General features: G+C 37.1%; 1 protein-coding gene across 1 annotated transcript; it reads right to left on the reverse strand.

The window, feature by feature from the left end:
* Nucleotides 1-1,110: 1,110 nt before the first annotated feature.
* On the reverse strand, nucleotides 1,111-18,570 carry LOC115968165 (QWRF motif-containing protein 2). The gene is made up of 6 exons (XM_031087471.1): nucleotides 16,686-18,570; nucleotides 14,234-14,353; nucleotides 4,986-5,102; nucleotides 4,786-4,875; nucleotides 1,566-1,673; nucleotides 1,111-1,485 (listed from the first exon to the last, which is right to left on the reverse strand). The coding sequence occupies exons 1-6, from the start codon at nucleotides 18,201-18,203 to the stop codon at nucleotides 1,402-1,404; spliced, it is 2,037 nt and encodes a 678-aa protein (XP_030943331.1). The 5' UTR covers nucleotides 18,204-18,570; the 3' UTR covers nucleotides 1,111-1,401.
* Between the last annotated feature and the right edge of the window lie 1,279 nt (nucleotides 18,571-19,849).

The raw sequence follows: 19,849 nt of genomic DNA on the forward strand, positions 1-19,849 counted from the left end.
GAGGGAGAGTATTACTCTTTTGTATAGTCCACTATCTAATGGATAAAACAATGGATTCCAAAACAATAATACTAAAAGACAACCCTTTTCCGCAACAAGTTTCTCAATTATTGAAGTGAGTGTAAATAGTCAAGAAAATGTGATAGGTCCATAGATGTAAATTGTATCCACCACTCACAATCAATCACTTTAGCAATTATAAAATTTGTTGTTAACAAAATTGCCTATATAGCTGATTCTAAAATCACAAGACTGATGCCGAAAGTCTAATAGTTTAATTGCAAGATCGACTCTCTTTGTGGCCTGCCACCAAGGATTTGATTGGGAATCATCTGTTTGTGCGGTGTCAGTATTACCGTTTGAGGATGCTCTCATTATCAGAAAGAGAACATTAATGATGATAACAATGATAGAGAAGCTTGAGCTTAGACCACTTGCTTTGCTATGTATGGGTGTAAAATTTCTGTACTGAGATAATTATCAAACGAGTACGTGCAGTTTAAGATACGATTTTACAAACGTAGGATTAAACAACAAATGATGATACAACTCTTAGCAAGAAAACAAAAAATAACGCTACAGCATAAGTCTCCAAAAAATAAAAATATAATGAAGCTACAGCTTTCATTGATAATGGATTTCTGAAACTTGGGGTCATAAATAGACAACATACATACATTTTAACTGCAACTCTTCAACTGTCGATTAACTGCTAATAGAAAAATCACCCACAACATTCATCTAAAGAAGAAGAAAAAACGTCCATCGGCTGACTTTTACCGTGACATATTAACACAACTTTTTGCATCCATGCCAAAAAACACCCTTTGAGAAAATTTTATGGATACTTAACTACTCAAGGCCGAGTTATTGTTTTTAATTCAATTATTTGGAACTTTTGCATTACTTAAAGCCAATTTCAAATCTTAATCCTTGACATTTTTGTTATGCATTATAAAGCTTTGGCACTAGCAATCTCCTTGAATAACTGTATCGATTTTAACATGAAAATAATGGCAGCGTCATTGAAACGATCACAGATGATCAAACAGAAGAGCACATTCACATGACAAAATGAAGAATATAAAGATGAACTATTTAACAGCGATAAGAACATTACATATATACATATCTATTTCCTTTTGACTTGAAGGGTGGATGAATAATTGTGTACAGCTAATTAGTAAGAAGAAGAGCGATTTTCTGTAATCTTCACATACAAAGATACACAAGATAGATGGCACAGAAGACCAAAATAAGGTTCCAAAAATGCAAAATGAGAAGCCAAAACTAGCTAATCAATCCATTCTTATTACCTCCAGTGCTGCCTCCACCCGGTGGATAAGGGAAAGGTTGCGTGTAAAGTTAGCATTAAGAGTGAATCGTCAAATAAGATCAGTTCTACACACGTGTAGTCAGGCTGCTGGTAGTTGTTGGTACTCGGTTAAGTTGTAATATATGTGTTCTCAAGCTACAGTCCTTGACCTGTTAGAAGATTTATGATGATAATGCTCATAAAATTATAAAATGAAAGTAGAATGGGGAAAACTAAGAGCCAAATTTACCTGCATGGCCCCCAAAGTTGACAAAAAATCTTTGCATTGCTCAAGCAAAATCCGTTCTTTTGCAGTCACCTTCACAAGTTCAGTCACCAAGGAGTTCGTTTCCTCCACCTGTAAATGGAAAATGGTTTTAGAAACATTATTAGATTTGCCAATATAAGGTGAAGTATATGCAAATGACTTTTCGTCAATCTATTTGAAAGAACATTTCTGCACAGTCCACTTTTTGCAGTATTTACCCAAGGCTCAATAGATTTGAGAAGCTTATTTTCCAATATTATGGTGAAAAACTGTAGCAAAGATCTAAAGACAAAGTCCTTGAAAGTTAATGAAAGTAAATGACACACAAGCACCATTTTGCAGTCAGTGATTTAAGTTCAGGTTTGAGGAACAATTCCAACTGACTCAAACTACTGTCTTTGCACATCTAAACAAGTACCAACCTCATTCACCAAACTTTTAAAAAGTTCGTAACCATTGCACAAAACTCCTTTTGCAAGGTCCAAGAGAGGTTGGTAGGTAGTCATACCCCTAACTTTTTTCAAGACGCTGGTTCCCAAACTCGAATCCACAACCTATCGTTTTTGGTGAAGGCGCTTGCTATCACACCAAGATCCGACCTCTATTCACCAAACTTTAAAAATGACATAGAAACTGGGACCAAACATCTTGGGACAACTCAGGCTAATGAGGGGTTAAAAACTTAAAATGTAAAAGACACGCCAGTGCTAGAGAATTTTGTGTTTGGTATTTTGAGGCACAGGGGATCCAACCCATTGATAGATAAGACAATGAAACACACCCATCTTTAGGTGAGATTAATTAGAAATATATGATTCAGAGCCTAGAGGCTAAAGCCAAATAATCACCCTCACTAGGGTCTGTTTAGGATTCGCTTATTTTACTGAAACTAAAAACTTTTTGTTGAAAGTACTGTAATTAAATGTAAAAATTAGTTGAAATAGTACAGTGGGACCCATAAATAGTATAAAAAAAATGCAATGAGACCCATGAATAGTAGCAAAAATAAGCTAAATAGTAAAATAAGCTAGCTTTTTAAGCTGGAGCCAAACACACACTACATCTCAGCTGAGGAAGTAGTGATGTCAATTCTGATAAGTCTAATTTAAATGCTTCAACTCACAAACTTTTTCATTGATTTTAGTCATTAAAGTTTTGTTTGCTTACAATAAGTGGGGGGGAATTTCAACCTAGACTTACCAGGGGGCAGTGCCAATGAGCCACAGCAATATCGTAGATTCAGCTAGAATTCTTCAAATTCCTTAAGTATAATACATATCTTTAGTGAACCACACATGCCAAGCACACGGGCACTAGATGAGTGTATTGCTTATAAAGCAGAGAAAATAAACATAAATGGTTAAGGGTAGGAATGGAACTATATAAAATTTGAAATGGCTAGAAATGGAAAATAAATCTCCAAAGCATCATGGTTTCACATGGGGGTGTTCATGGTCAGGTGCGGTTGGTTTATGTAGAACTCACCACCCAACCCGATCACCTCAGATTCAAACATCAGCACCCAATGCCGACTGATGACAATCAGGTTATCAATCAAACAGTCATTATCAGTCAGATCCGGTAGGTATCGTTAACTTAGCGAGTTGACAACATCAGCAAGCAGCCAAACAACAAGAGAAAGGGTCTTGGCTGCCCGACAGATACTCAGCCTTGCTGATGTTGGATTGGCCTCCCACAGCCACAATCAAGATCATCTCACATATAAACAAGGGTTGCCCTAGGAGGAGAGAGAGAGAAATTGGCCAGTTAGATTTATTGGCCAAACCTCCCTCCATCCAATATCCAATTGAAAAGGAATGGGTTTGCCATGATGAATCTGGTGTTGACCAAAATGGTCAACGAAATCAATAGAAAGGCTTGGGTTAGAACTTAGATTAGGTTGGGCATGTGGGATGGGTTTGCATGGGTTTTTCACAACCCTAGTTTCACCTGAATTCAAAACAATTGGTGTATAAATCATGGTTTTAAAAACAATCCATTAAAAGATCCGAAACTGGACAGGTTCAAGATTTTAAAATCAGAGCAAGGTTTGACCGTAGATCAAACCATGATGACATACTAATTATTCTAACAACTAATTAGTAATTACTATAGAAATAAATAAAATAAATGTGTAAAATATTAGCAATCTTGACTAAAAAAATATCTAAATAGGTTCAAGTTTATCTTAACTAGAGTTAAGATGATGATTTTCACAATTTATTACAATAATTAGGTACATATTTCCTTATCATTTCAAATATTACAATATCCTAAAAAGTCCAATCTACTTATGCAATAAAAGAAAAATGTTACTTTAGACACATTCAATTAAAAAAAAACAAACAAACAAAACAAAAAGTTTCATACACAGTCATTGTAATAACTCATAACCAAGGCTTACTTCTTTTTTTGGATAGGTACCAAGGCTTATTTATTTATATTAAAAATAAAAAACCTCTCTCTCTCTCTTTCTCTCTCTCTCCAACCAAAATCGCGAATAAAAATGAATAAAAAATCTGACGAATGGGATCAATGGCTTGGGCTTCTAGCACTTTGGACTTTCAACAAACAACGTGATGCTTCCCACAGTGAACAAGATTGACATACTTTGACCGTTGGCAGCATTTTTAAGCAAAATTTTCCATGGAAGAAAACCAGATCTGACCAGAAAACTTGTGCCCAATTTAGCAAACTGGCCAATTTTACAGCAGTTTGAGCGGTTCCTAACAAAAAGCTGAGTTTTACGAATTTTGTGTCTCAAAAACCGGAATAGTGACTGGTTCCCAGTTAACTTGATCTGACTGGCCAGTCCGATCAGGTTTTAAAACCATGATATAAATGATGACTAGCAAGCTAGTTTCTAGGTGCTCATGCAGATGAGGTGACTCCACCATGCACTTTTGCACTCATAGATTCATACTCAATACATTATGACTAAGTTTTATGTTTGCTACAACCGACCTAAAACCTTCTCTTCTTTTGGCTTGAAACCAAAAATGTAAAAAAAATTGGAACACCAAGCACCAACAAAGGTGGAGTGCGTTACCCATAAAATTATAAAAGCTAGAACACAAGTTATATGTATTTTCTTATTTTAGTAAGAATTTATTTCTGCAAGTATAATGTCATTAACAGATGAACTACTGCATAGTGCCTAAGAAATGGAGAAACAAATTCAAAATAAAAAGAAAGAGATTACCTTTGAAACAAGAGAGTATATTGAGGATCCCATCACCTGCATCACATCAACTGCTGAACCCACAGCGTCCTTCAAATTTTGAATATCAGCCTGTAAAATTAAAGTTAAGCTCATTAGCAACCTCAACAGCACCAATATCTGAGCCTTTGATAAGCTGATATTTATCTACAAAAATCAAGACGAAAGGAGAAGGTACATACTACTGCTTTTCCAACAACTGGAAGACGGAGCGTACTGGCCTTCAATGCTTCAGTTGCTCCTTGCAAAGAATTAGAGTGATCTCTATCTAAAAGGGCCCAATCTTCCAAATAATTCAACTACATTCAACAAGTAAAACAAACTTCTTTATGATTTAAAGAAAAAAAAATATTATAAAGCAAATAGCAGTGATCAAAGCAAAAATACTTTTGTCTGACAGGGAAATCATCTAGTGAAGTGCTTCCTTAAATTAATGATAACAAACATAAAATTATTAAGTCAAAGAAAGTCAGCATCCAAAATTCCAACATATTAATTCAGACCATTTGTAAGGTTTATTTTTTGGATAAAATACAAAATAAAAACCAAGAGTTCATTGCAGGATAAGAATGACATACCAGGATCAGCTCTCCTTTAAAAGGAGGGGGGAAAATCAGAAAACTACCACTACTACTGTACTACACAACCAGCCCACAGAGCAGCATGTGAAAACCTTATAATCAGAAAAACTAAACGAACAAACTCTAGTGGGGGGGGAGAAAGCTTGGTAGTTGGAGTTGGTGGCTCTCCCAAGGATCCCATGTCTGGGATCCCTGGGGACCACTGTTATAGAAATAAAGTCAATTCTCAAATGAACACATAAAAACCTTAAAATAGATAAATCAATAAACAAGGTCATACTTAGCTTATCACACTCTTTATTCTGAGATAGCCATATTCCTAGGGCCTCAAGACCTCTCACCAGCTCATTTAATGACATGAGTGGAATTCAGTCCAAAAGATTAATTACAACTTTAAGTTCAGTCATCTGGATTCCTCTAAGGGTTTCCCACCAAACACCCCCCCCCCCCAAAAAAACACCCCCAAAACCCCTTTTTTTTCCTTAAAGTGACCAAGACAGGCATCACTTGAATAATTAAAAACTTTTTTAGTCCTAGATACATATCACCAAACAATTAAAACTACATGACTTTTACTTCAATTGGACTTCACCTGTGGGCCCAAAAAATAACTCCTGAATAGACGAATTTGCAAGTAGTAACAAATTAATCTTCCATGTATATCACATGTTATGAGTAAAGATTGTATGAGATATAAGGGTCTTTGGTCCGATTACACTTTCCGCACAACTTTTAAATAATAAATGAGTATTAGGGTTAATAAATTCTTTACCCCAAGCTTAAAATCATAGGAGAAGCGACAAAAGGAATGCACACTTAGGAAGAATTTTCAAGGGTAATTACACTTTGCCACCCTAATCTATACTCTAAATTAAACTTTGCACCCTAAACTTTCAGAATACATAGTTAGAGCATTCGTAACAGTGGTGCTATATAGGTATAATGGTATTTTTTTAGCTCTTTATCACAAAAAACACCATGCAGCAGAGGAGATAAATCTAAAAGATTTAGCACCTCAGCTACAGTGCACATCTAAAGATAGATGTGCACTGTAGCTCACAGGTAAAAAAAAAAAAAAAAAAACTTTTTTATTACAATTCTCTCTCCTCTCCAATTAAATATACATTTCCTATTCTCTCTCTCTCTCCGGCTTCTCTTCTTTCTTCTTTCTTCCTCCATTTTTTTTTCTCTCTATCTCGCCGGCCAGCTCCCTCATCTCCCTTGTCCCTCAGCTCGCCGGCCAACTCCCTCATCGCCGATCTGTTCTGCAGACCCAGCTCGCCGACCCACCCCAAGCCCCATTGCCCACATTGATTCTGACGACGATTCCGACAAGGAAGCCCCTGAAGCCGCAAACACTGAAACTCCGATGAAGACGACTCCTCCATTCACACCTTCACCACAGCTCGCCTCGACGCCGCCAACGCGGGTGGAGGCTCCGGTTCGGCTCAGCTCGAAACACAAAGATCAAGACGGAGAATCTGAGCTCCTCCGCCACGGTTAAGATCAAGAATTTGGGTCCCACAGCTCAAGCCAGGAGCTCGATGCCTGGAATCGTTGTTTAGAAGTGATTGATTCAATGAATTGAGAATAGAAATGGTATTTGTGGAATTTGTGAATGTGGTTGTGGTTTTGTTTTTGTTTTTTTTTTTTTTTTCCTATGTTGTGTTGTGGTTGCCAAAGTAGAATGGTGGTTGTGGCCGGTGGTGGTGGTGGTGGTGGTTGTGGGTGTGGCTGATGGTAGAGGTGGTTGTGGATGGTGCTGTAGAGGTTTTTTTTGGTAGTGGGATATATTATTTTATTGTAATGGTTATATTATTTTATTAGGATGTTTACATTATTTTATTGGGTTGAAAGCTAAAATAAATCCACTGCTGCAGCATGTGTGGAGGTAAAATAGATAAAGTGACTTTTTGTGTAGCTAAAAAGCTAAAAATATAGATCCACTGCTGTGGATGCTCTTAGCACCCTAAACTATAATCCGTGTTACACTTTGCACCTTGTCGTCAATTCTGGCGTTATTTTGGATGGAAAACAAAAATCTAGGATGTAAAGTGTAATTGAGAGTATAGTTTAGAATGGTAAAGTATAATTTCTACTTTGTTTTTAAGGGATTGAAAAGAGGGGAAATTGGGTTTTTTTTCACATGGTGCTGTCCAAGACAACGGAAGAAGTGACGGTAGAGTGCAAAGTGTAAAATGGGTTATAGTTTAGGATGCTAAGCGTGCATTCTGAACGTTTAGGGTTCAAAGTGTAATTTGAGATATAGTTTAGGGTGGTAAAGTATAATTTCTACTTTGTTTTTAAGGGATTGAAAAGAGGGGAAATTGGGTTTTTTTTCACATGGTGCTGTCCAAGACAACGGAAGAAGTGACGGTAGAGTGCAAAGTGTAAAATGGGTTATAGTTTAGGATGCTAAGCGTGCATTCTGAACGTTTAGGGTTCAAAGTGTAATTTGAGATATAGTTTAGGGTGGTAAAATGTAATTTCCCCGAATTTTCATGGAAGAATGGGAAGAGTTCAACAGGCAAGTCCAAAGCCTTATTACTCGAAAGGTTGTCTGCCTTGGGAACCCAACAACAAAAAACTTTTTTCTTTTTTCTTTTTTTTTTTGATAAGTAAAGGAAATTCAAGCATCCATCAAATCATAGACCCAAAAAATAGAATGACTTCCTATGATAGACATCCAGTCCAATAGAGTTTTAACGAAGAAAAGTTTTAAATCAACTATAGTCCCTTTAGAATCTTCAAAACACCAGTTGTTTCTCTCCCGCCAAATGCACCACATCAAATAATGAGGGACAGCCATCCAAATAACACCATTACGATGATGACCAAAATTTCCTTGCCAACAAGCAAGGAGCTCAACTACAGTCTTTGGCATCGCCCAATGGATACCAAACAAGGTGAACACCATGGACCACAACTCGTAAACAATAGGACATCATAGTAAAAGATGGTCTACCGATTCTCCAAAACAAAAAAAATGCAACTCTAGAATGAACCTTTTGCTTCCAAATACTTCTCCAAGGGAAGGATTGAGTACATACACCCAACAAAGCGTAATAGTAACTGCTTATCTCAAAGCCCTTGCTCTTAACAGGTGTCTAACACATCTTATCCTCACCAATACCTCTCAATGAGACTCCATATGTAACATTCCAAAAAATAGACAAAGACTCCCTATCATTAATTTCTCGCAAGAATTCTAAGTCTTAAAAAAGAACCCCATTAGGAAACTGCACGAGATCAGCCACATAAGCCTCTTTATCATTACTAATTTTGAATAAATATGGAAAACACATACTCAAAGGATTATCCCCACACCAGACATCATGCCAAAATTTCACTCTAGTCCCATCTCCAATCTGAAACTGAATGTAGCGAGAAAAAGTAGACCAACCACTACTAATAGTTTTCCATAAACTCACCCCATAGGAGCCTGGAATAGAATTAGAGCACCAATCTCCCTCTATCTTTCCATTTTGTACCCAACGGAAGGCCTAAATATTTCATAGCAAGTGAGCCCTGCTTACAACCCAACGCATCTACTAGCATCTCAAAATTTGGAACCACACCCAGAGGAACTAGTTCAGACTTATCCAAATTAATTTTCAATCCCAATAAAATCTCAAACCATGACAAAATCAGGTGCAAAAACAACATCTAGTCAATATCAGCATCGCACATAACCAACGTATCATCTACAAAGAGAAGATGAGTTACCTGTAAGTGATCACCTATGGAGGTACCCACACTAAATCCAAAAAATCGACCTTCCGTCACCGCCTTATCCATCATTTTGCTAACTGCCTCCATAACAACAACAAATAATAATGGAAACAAAGGATCACCTTGTCGTAAGCCTCTATAATTCTCAAAGAAATTAGATGGAGCTCCATTAATCAGAACTAAGAATTTGACCATGGATATACAATAAAAATTCCATTTTCTCCATTTTTCTGGGAACCCAAGCCGCTCAAGCATATAAATTAGGAAACTCCAATTCACGTGATCATAAGCCTTCTCCACATCCAACTTGCATAGCACCCACGAAATTCTTGATCTCAGCCTACTGTCCAAACATTCATTTGCAATGAGACATGAGTCTAGAATCTACCTATTCTTAATGAAAGCATTTTGAGACTCTGAAATAACATCCCCAATCACCTCTTTCAACCTATTAGCCAATACTTTAACAAAAAATTTGTAAACCCACCCTATCAGACTAATAGGCTAAAAATCTTTCACCTCTACAGCATCTGACTTTTTGGGAATCAAGGAGAAAAAGGTTGCATTTAAACTTTTCTCGAACTGGCCTCTCTCAAAAAGAACTTGAAAAATCCCCATGAGATCTGATTTGATTACATCCCAGCAAGCTTGGAAAAAAGCCACAGGGAAACCATCTGGGCCCAGAGCTTTATCCCCCTCGAAGTTTTTAATTATCCCAAAAACTTCTACATCATCAAAAGGCCTCACCAACCAGCCAGCCTTGTAATCAGAGATTTTAGGAAGCACATCTAGATGTGGGCGATAGACTTTATGTTTCGTAAATAAATTTTTATAAAACTAAATAATGCAATCCTCTATACTTTTTTGATGATCAAAAGTCAGGACCCCATCAACCTTGAGATTAGTAATTGCATTGTTTCTTCTATGCGAGTTAGCCATTTGATGAAAGAACTTTGTGTTGCTATCCCCCTCCTTCAAGTAGAGCATTCTTGATTTTTGCCTCAAACTAATCTCTTCCAAAAGGCTGATTTTTTTTAAATTCTGTTTGAAGCCTTGCCTTCTCTAACTTCTCCTCTTCTGATAGAACTACCACTTCCTCTTTTGCATCCAAAGCATTCAAATCACTCCACAGTTGTATTTTTTTACAGCCATTCCTGAACTCCAATTCGTTCCACTTCTTCAAGTCTACCTTCAGGGCTTTTAATTTCATGGCCATTCTGTAGCTAAGTGTACCTTGGAATTGATAAGAATCCCACCAATCTTTCACCTTCACCACAAAATCTTCCACCTAGAGCCACATATTCTCAAAATGAAAAGGTCTTCGTCCCTTTTGAATTGCACCACCCTCCAAGATAATTGGAAAGTGATCAAATAAGACTCTAGCCAACCTCCTCTGTGACATATTCGGATAATGATCTTCCCAATCAGGAGAAAAAAGGAAACGATCTATCCTGGATCCAAAGATGGAATTGGACCATGTATACCTACCACCTGTCATAGGGATATCCAACAAACCATGCACAAAAATGAAATCTGAGAAGTCATGCATTGCTTGAGTAAAATTAACAGTCCCCAATCTCTCCGTTGGGAAACGAACAACATTGAAATCCCCTGATACACACCAAGGCACGTTCCACCAACTATGAAGACCCGAAAATTCCTCCCACAACAATCTACGCTCCCTATCCACATTAGGACCATAAACACCAGTGAATGCCCATTAAAAATTATCACCCACATTCTTGAATCTGCAAGAAACTGAGTAGTGCCCCACAGCTTCTTTAAGCTTCTCCACTACCCTACTATGCATAACCAAAATCCCTCCTGAGGCGCCCAAAGAACCCAAGTACACCAAATCCACATAGTGGCAACCCCATAAACTTCTAACAAATCCCCTAGTAATCAATTCCATCTTTGTCTCTTGTATACATATGATGCCAGCTTGCCACATTTTAATAAGGTTCTTAATTTGAAGCCTTTTATCCCTTTCATGCAGGCCTCTCACATTCCAAGATAAAATCTTCAAATTCATTTAGACACAATCAAAGCCAGGCCTCTCACATTCCAAGATAAAATCTTCAAATTCATTTAGACACAATCAAAGCCCTCTCCCTACTAACACTGCAAGGCCCAACTAAAGAAGTGTCATAATTAACAGAACTAAATAAGCTCCATAGTTAAGCTCTGTAGTTCCCGTAAACCCCTCCTGCCTCCCTTTATTTTCTTTTTTTGAGCAGACAACTCAAACTTCCTTTGTTTCATCTTCGCTTCAACAGCCAAGAGAAAACTTGTTGCCACTTCTTCCAACCCTTCAAATGAAGTCTCCAAAAAATCATCAAACCCCTGGATTTACTTTGAAACCATTGAGACATTTGTGGTGAAACATCTTCAACCCTGTCCGAATGATCCCTTATAACTGGAGCCTCCATTGAACTTGACATAGCCAAAGGGGTTACGCTCAATGGCTCTAAAGAATCCTCATAGTGCTGACATACATCAACCAAATCACCAACGTCTTCTAAAGAACAATTGGAATCAACATCCTCCACAAGCACTGTATCCCATTTAGAATTACTTTGTATAATCCGAAGCCTATTCCCTGGATTAATAAGTTCCTTTTGTTCCATGTCAACATCAGAAACCAAAGCACTATCTATCAATTGGCTTTTGATCTCAATTGGTACCACCACTTGTCTCCCATCTCTGAGTTCGAGAACCCATTTTTTTGATGTACCCCAAGTCTTACTGGGTTCAATAGCATGCGAGGACAGAATCTGCTGTAACTTACCTTGAAGAACTGCAAATTCGCTGTCAGAACTGGTATCGGAAGGCACCAAGAAAGAACCATATGAAATTGACTTGTCAATACCTGGGCTTGCCGATACAGATGGTGAGACAAGAGACAAAGGTACAAGTTTTGTGATAGTGGCATATCTTGAATCGGAATGCACCGAATGTGCACCATCGGGGTGGGTCTCCGCCGAAACTGGCTTGTTGGCTCCTGAGCTGACCGATACTACTGATGAGAAAACCATCGCATCTTGCGATTTCGAACCTGAGTTTGAAGGCTTGGTCGTAATGTGTGAGATCACTGTGGTAGCTAACCCAGATTTTAAACACCGACTGTGGGCTGGGTTTACCAAAGTATGGCTTTGGCATGGCCTCCAAACAGATTTGGGCTTGGCTGTATTAAGTGGGTTAGAAGTAATAACATTATGAACAGTGGCCTTTAGAGGTTGCACCACTTTTAGGCCCACTTCATTAACCTCAGACCACACTATAGCCCATCTCCCATCTTTCCCACGCTCCATACGCATAAAAAGATCCAAGGTCAACTCAGTTTTTATACCATTACTCTCAATTCCATTTATTGTTGACAAAATCTTCGCCCCAAGTTGCTCCCTCTGTCCTTGAATACTTTCCTTGCAGGTATCACAGTTATTACGGTTGAAATCTCTAGGATTTGAATTTTGAACAAATGCAGTTTTATTCTTTCCTTTATCTCCTTTGCCACCATTGTTTTTCTAGTTCCCCACCACCACCCAACAACAGAAAACATACTGTACTGTTCTCATATTGGCACTGAGTAAAGCTTGAACATCTAAACGATTCAAAAGGGACTACAAAGAACTTGGGGTGGAAGATTCTTTGAACGTGATCTCTGTTGTTTCATGTCAAAAGGCCTGAATAAAGAATTGTAGCAGCCTGGTAAAAAGCCGCCACCAAATTGTTGCTTGACTACTTCTTAATGACGGGAAACTCATGTTGGTAAAACTTCCAATTTGCTGCTAGCAGTGGGATTTGAATTACAGAATGGGACTGGAGGTCTAGAATTTCAATGTTTCTGTTGCTATTCTGTCCTGTAGCTGTCCCTTTATTGTCCAAAATCTGAACACTAACTAGTAATCTAGGGTGGCCATTTCTAACAAGTTCTATATTTTAGTTATGTTTCAATGGCAGCAGACAGTTTTAGGTTCGTGTTACTGAATTAATATTTATGGGTTTCACTTCATGATTTTTTAAGATTCCTAAAAGGGTGGCTTTTTTCATGTGGACAGCAGCACATGGTCGGATACTTACCTTGGATAATCTGATGCTCCGAGGTCTCCCTTTGGTGAATCGATGTTGTATGTGCTGCTGTAATGAGGAAACTGTGGATCATCTTCTCCTATACTGTCCTGTAGCTCACTCGTTGTGGGTACGAATCTTACAGGTATTTGGGATCCAATGGGTCATGCCAGGTTCTGTGAAGAGTTTGGTGTCTTGTTGGAGTTTTTGGTTGGGGAAATTTTCTTCAGACATTTGGAATGTGGTTCCTGGTTGTTTGATGTGAGTTGTTTGGATGAAAAGAAATCAGCACTCTTTTGAGGCTAAAGAGAAATCGAATGTTCAGTTACAAGCCATATGCCATAGTGCTCTGTTTGATTGGTCTAGGAGCTAGGGTTCTTCGACTTGTTCTTCCGTCATTGAGTTTCCTTCTTCCCTTAGTATTATCCCCTAAGCTGCTTTTTCTATCTTTGTTGTTTTTTGTTACTTTTTCTTGTGTTCACCATAATGAACACCTTGTATTTGCTTTATTCGCTCTTTTTTCATGGTTAATACTATTCTTATTACTTATCAAAAAAGAAAAAAAAAGAATGTAACTGTAATTCATATGTGCTAAATAGAAGAAAGAAACCAATACTTTCTTTCACTTGCAAGAAAGCCTCCACAAAATTTGACACTGCTCAAGGCTGAGCAAAAAATAGTTCCCCAAAATTTTCAACATTAAATAGATGTGTATGATTGAATAGCTTTCCAGCTTTCCCACAGGCTACAGTTTATATAACTGGACAAGTGGATTTCCATGTACCAAATTCAAAGTCAATGGGTATTTACAAGCCAAGTGCTTAATAAATATCAAACTGATTTAAATAAAGTAAATCCCTGAATCTAACTTGTCACTGGGTTTCTACATTATAATGTGAATGATTGATTACCTTTCCTAAAGTTTATATAACTGGACAAGCAGATCATATTTCCAATTATATACCACATTCAAAGTCACTGGGAATTTAAGAGCCAAGTGGATAACAAACATGGAACTGATTTAAATGATGTAAAACTCTGAATCTTACTTGTCCCCTGAGGATGGAAGTTAGCTTCAACTTTTGCCTCAGCAATAGTAACTTGATTCTTTTAAGTGTGACAGAATGCCGTAGTTCTGAAATTGTTACCCATGCATTCCATAGATTTTTCTGTTGCAAAGAAAAACATTCAGATAAGACCAGTGGACTAAATATTGCCATGATCATTTTGAAAAGTTTAGCAGCTAACTGATTTATCTACATCAAATGCGGCCAGAGATGCAACCACAAATTTTTTTTTTTTACTAGGATGTGACAGCAAGTTCTGAAATTAAAAACAATGACCTAGCATAGTTAAAACACACTGACCACAAAGAAAAAGAAAAACCAAACAGAAAGTATCGATGCATTAGTTGAAATTATCACAACAAACAGAAAATCAAGATTCCTTAAATGGGTGTACTAGATTATAGATCTCAAACAATCTGATGAGTAATCTTATAAGGAATTGGGCAATTATGATCAGGTTTGTTTGCAGCTAAACAGGAAATCTAATAACAATAACCAAATCCTGAGCTTATATAAATCTTGTGCAACATTATGAGGCAAGAAAGGAAAGGATAATTAGATGTCTGAAAAAAGGCACACTTTGGGTTACTGCATAAAATATGAACAAAAATCATTTAATAAACCTACTCATTTTTTACGTTTTGATAAGTAGATGTAGATAAGGTTGGTATTAGAAACACTGACAAACTTGAAAGGAATTTAACACAACCCATTTTGCAATTAGCCACTTAAACTGAAGTAATTATGGTAGGCCACAAGAATCTTCTCCTTTCCCAGCACCAATCTAAGTTTAGAATATCTAAGCTCTTGAATCAACTGCCATTCTAGCAAAATAAATCTTGAATAGAAAAATTTGCAAAGCAGTAACAAATTAAGTTTCCATGGCTACATCAACTACCCAATTGAACATAGAATAACTGGAACTAAGAACAATCCTCCTTAACCTTACTCTCCACCTCTTTATAACAAGTCTGCTTAATCCACAATGTGTATTTACTAGTGTAAAGACAAGGATGAAAGCTCTCTTTCGATTCATAGTAATGACAAGAAAGGGGTGCAGGATTAAAAGAGTCTCATTCATTTTCCACATGCCTACAAAGCCATGTGAAAGTATATAATGATTGTCTGCAATTACGGTCAAATACTTGCTCCAGTTGGCCGCACAATCCTGAACAGTTTCTTGACTGACGGCACACTAATTCCATCCAGCTTTCCTTAAATCATAAAGACCACTTAGAATAGCCATGCAATGGGGTTCACAGTACCCAATCTTACAGAGTGATAAACCATTTAAAAATTCACCAACCCATAATATTAAAAAATTTCTTTTTTACTACTGGAAGCTCAAGAAATTGAGGTGCAATTAAGTACGCCATATAGAGGCTTAAATAAAGACATCAATAGAAATCATAAAGTCCTTCCAATTGAGAATGCAGCATCCTTCATCATCGTCTAGCCTGGCTCTATCTCTAGTGAGTAGTGACTGCTTAGGTCTGCGTGTCACTTTAATACTTGAACATCCTAAAAGCACCATTGCAAATTGCTTAAGATCCTTTCCCCCTAATATTCAGTCTACAATTCTCAAATGAACAGTTATATCCTTTTGTGTTATCACCACTTGCAATATGCCATTTCTATCAAACAATATGCATCTCACCATACAGTTACATTCAATGTATAGAATCTGAAAACTTGCTAAATTCTCAAACCCATCTTTGATGTTGAAGGTCATAAACGAATTATCTAATGCCAAATATATATATATATATATATATAACCGAATACAATTGACTTTTGGTTGAGCTAATAATATTTTTCCACATAAGCTTTTGAATCCTCACAATTTTATACATTACTATTCTAACACATATTTTTTAATTGATTTTAAATTCTATTACTATATATAATTTAGAATCTTTGCAAGCCACATTTTCTTTTTTCTTTTTTTGATAAATAGCCGTGTCATATTTTCTTTATATGGTAGAATAGAATAGATAGTTCTATATACCAACACAAATATGCAATCATTATAAATTCCTATTAGTAATTACAATAATTATCAAATTTCATATTTAGACAAAAATAAAAGAGAAAAAAAAATTATATTTTGTTATACTTTACTATGCCTTGCATGAATTACCGACTAGTTAAATATTAAATTGAACAAAAAAATTCAGTGCTCTCTAAGAAAAGGAATCCAACAGGGAAGTATTGAGGTGCTACTATGATTTCATTTTAACATTTAAAGCATTGTAATTGTTGCTTTAAACTTGCTACTGTCATGTAGAAGTGCTCAAGATGACACTAAAAGACAAGTCCAAATCATCTCTGACTAATGGAAACCAAGTCTATACAAACATTAATTGAATTAGAAGAATAAAAGAAGATACCACAATCAGTATATTACTATATTGAAATAGCCTGATAACCATACCTCAGAATTCAGTCTCTGCACCTTGAAGGTTGCATCTGCCCTTGCATTTACAAACCGCCATTGCAAGTACCGGTTATACAGAAGCCTCAACAAGTGTGCATCAACAATCCGTTCTTCCCCCATCTTCCCTCTCCGAATATCAACAGAGAAACTGAGAATCGAAGGTGTACTACTTGAATTACAACTTAACGAGCCAGTAACAGAATTCCTGACCCGAGAAGGACTAGCAATCCCCCTCGAAGGAGACGAAGCTGAAGATGTCCAAAGTTTATTTGGCGATGCAGGCCTCGATCCTCCCCTAATAGGTGAAGCCATTGTTCGAGGAGAAGACATTGGGCTATCACTAACAAACTTTTTCGACTGACCAAACTTTCCTGGCACACTCATTCTTGACCCAGGACTTGTTGGTAATGGCGATCCTGGTTCCTGCAGGCGCCGCAACCTGCTATTAGTCTCCTGCCAAAACCTCGCCGACACAACAATCCCTCGAGGTTTTCCCTTGGCAACAACCCCCCCAACATCTTGCACTCCTGAAGTACTACCAGAGGACACACTATCAGTATCAGATGCAGTGAGATCAGAAGGCACAGAAGACTCATGTACAGAATTGGCATCTGGGTTTTGCTGAGAAACTTTCAATAACTCAGCATTGCCCAAATCCAAGCTCAATCTACCATCAAAAGAAGCCCTTCTACCCTCATCAACCATCAATGAATTATGCAATGCCTTAACAACCATCCCAGATCCCATTCCACCTATCCTCTTATCAACAACACTAACACCATTCCCACAATCCAAACTCCTAAACAAAGACGGATTCTTAGAGCTCAAATTAGCCGCAGCCCCTGAATTCGCTTGCCGGGTCCTACCAGGCCACCTATGCTGCTCAAGTGGCTTAGAATTCTCCGCCTGATCTCCTCCTCTAACCGGGGTCCCCCTCCGCCGCTCCGGCGTGCCCTTCCTCCCATTGCTCAAGCTCGGAGTTGCCGGAGTCTGCGCCTTTGTCTTGCTAATCGGAAGCGAAAAGGCCTCACCTTGAAACGACACCGATAAACTCCGAGTAGAAGTGACCAAAAGCTTCGTAGCCGCCGATACTTCGGCCACATTGCCGTGTCTTGCGTCGGGGATCGCCGTCATGGGCCGAGGCGTAATGGGTCTCCGCCGGTCCGCCGATTGGGACCGCTTCGGAGCCGTGGAAGAAGGTAAAGGAGTAGATACATGTGTGGAATTTGAGGAGCGAGAAAGTAAAGGAGATTGGAATCTTCTAGAAGTAGAAGTAGTAGAAGAAGAAGAGGAAGAAGAAGTTGTAGTTGTAGTTGAAGTGGAAGTAGTAGAAGGAGAAGGAGACATGTACCTTGAAGAGACTTGTCGGCCTCTGGGTCTTCGAGGATTTGGGTTTGCAAAGCCATTGTCTTTCTCAGAAGGAAGAAGAGGAGGCCTTTGAAGATGATGATGATGGGTTTCTCTTTCTTTGGGGTTTGTGGAAGTAGCTGCTGCTTCAGAAATAGCAGCCACCATTATAGATGGGTTTTGTGAACAGAAAAAAGTTTTCCTCTCTCTCTCTCTCTCTCTCTCACATTGCCTCTGAACCCAACAAGGGTTTTCTGTTTCTGTTTCTGTTTCAAAGTTTTGAAGTTTCAACACAAAACCCAAGTGGGTTTCATAATGCAAAAGGAGATCAATAAATTTTTGAAGAAACAAGAATGGAGAAATGGGTTTGTGGAAGATTCTTCAGCATTCTCAGAAGAAGAAGAAGAAGAAGAAGAGAGTGTGTGTGATATTTTTCTGGGTTTTGAGAGAGAGAAAGAGAGAGTAGGTGTGAGTGGGTGAGGACTGAGGGTGAGATTTGAGAGTGGCCGCAGTGCAGGTGAGAGGTTTTTTCTTTTTCTTTTCTTTTTTTTTTTGGGTTTGCGTTTGGGGTTTTGTGAATCTTTGGAAGGACGTTATGTTAATGTTATATTGTTATTGTTAATAACTTAATATAATCATGTTTATTTCTTTGTTTTTCTCTTCTTTGGAAGGACTATTACATACCCACGGGTACCCAAAAAGCAAAAAGTCCCAAGTTCAACCTTCAAATTCAATAAATTCATGATCGCGGACCAAAAAAAAAAAAAAAGTAAATATATGGTCATGAAAAAAAAAATTTATATGTTTCCCACAACAAAATAAAAGAATCCCTCCAATTGAATTCTAAATATCTCTTGTAATTGTACTATAATTCTGTAATATATTATAAACCCGATTTAAAACACTAGTATTGTTATTTTCGTATATGTACTAATAAATAATTCTGATTACTAAAATAAAAAATCTCTCTCATTTTTAATGGAATGTAAGTTTATTTAATTTTTAAATGTATGATATCTTACATCTAAATAAAAATAAGGGATAATTAGTGAATAACTTATGCTACATATAAATTGGAGAGAATCTTATTCAGAAAATAGCCTACCTTAGGTTAAATTAAGGCTTGTATTATAATAGTAAGCTTTGTTACTTTCTTTTTTAATTCACCACTAGTGGTGGAGAATTTGCTAACTTTTGATAAAACTAAGGATCCGTTTGGTTAAAGATTTCTAGTATCGTTGTTTAAATGTTATGAAAATACATGTGGATTAAAAAGTATCATGAAGATACGTGTCATGGTGTTTAAACACTAAAAACTGTTATTTAAACACCCTACCAAACACCCCCTAAGCTATTTTGTAACATAATGGTTTATGTTTAATCTATGCATTTACCCCCAAAAAAAAACAAAGAGTAGTATGGATGTATTAATTAAATTTCCAATTTCTCATAAGGTTTAAGCCCATAAGGATACATTTTTCTCTTTTCCCCTAATAATATTATTGAAATTTTATGAATAACAGAGTATCAAAAACATTTATTACATTACATATCTTGTTTTTTTGGAAACAAACACACACACATACATACAAGGAAGAGGGAAAGGGGTTTTAACACTACATTACATACCTTTGTTTGTTAGTTGTTACTGCTAAATTTATAAATTAAGTCAACTTATTATTTAGTTACAGATTTTAAAGTCTTGTTTTTTTATGTACAACTTAGTCAAATATGGTTTATTTTTATCTTATCAAAATAAGTTATAACTTAAAAAAAAAATTAAAAAGAAAAAGATTGTTATAATAAGCGGAAGA

This window comes from Quercus lobata, chromosome 11, assembly GCF_001633185.2.
Source record: "Quercus lobata isolate SW786 chromosome 11, ValleyOak3.0 Primary Assembly, whole genome shotgun sequence".
Taxonomy (NCBI): domain Eukaryota; kingdom Viridiplantae; phylum Streptophyta; class Magnoliopsida; order Fagales; family Fagaceae; genus Quercus; species Quercus lobata.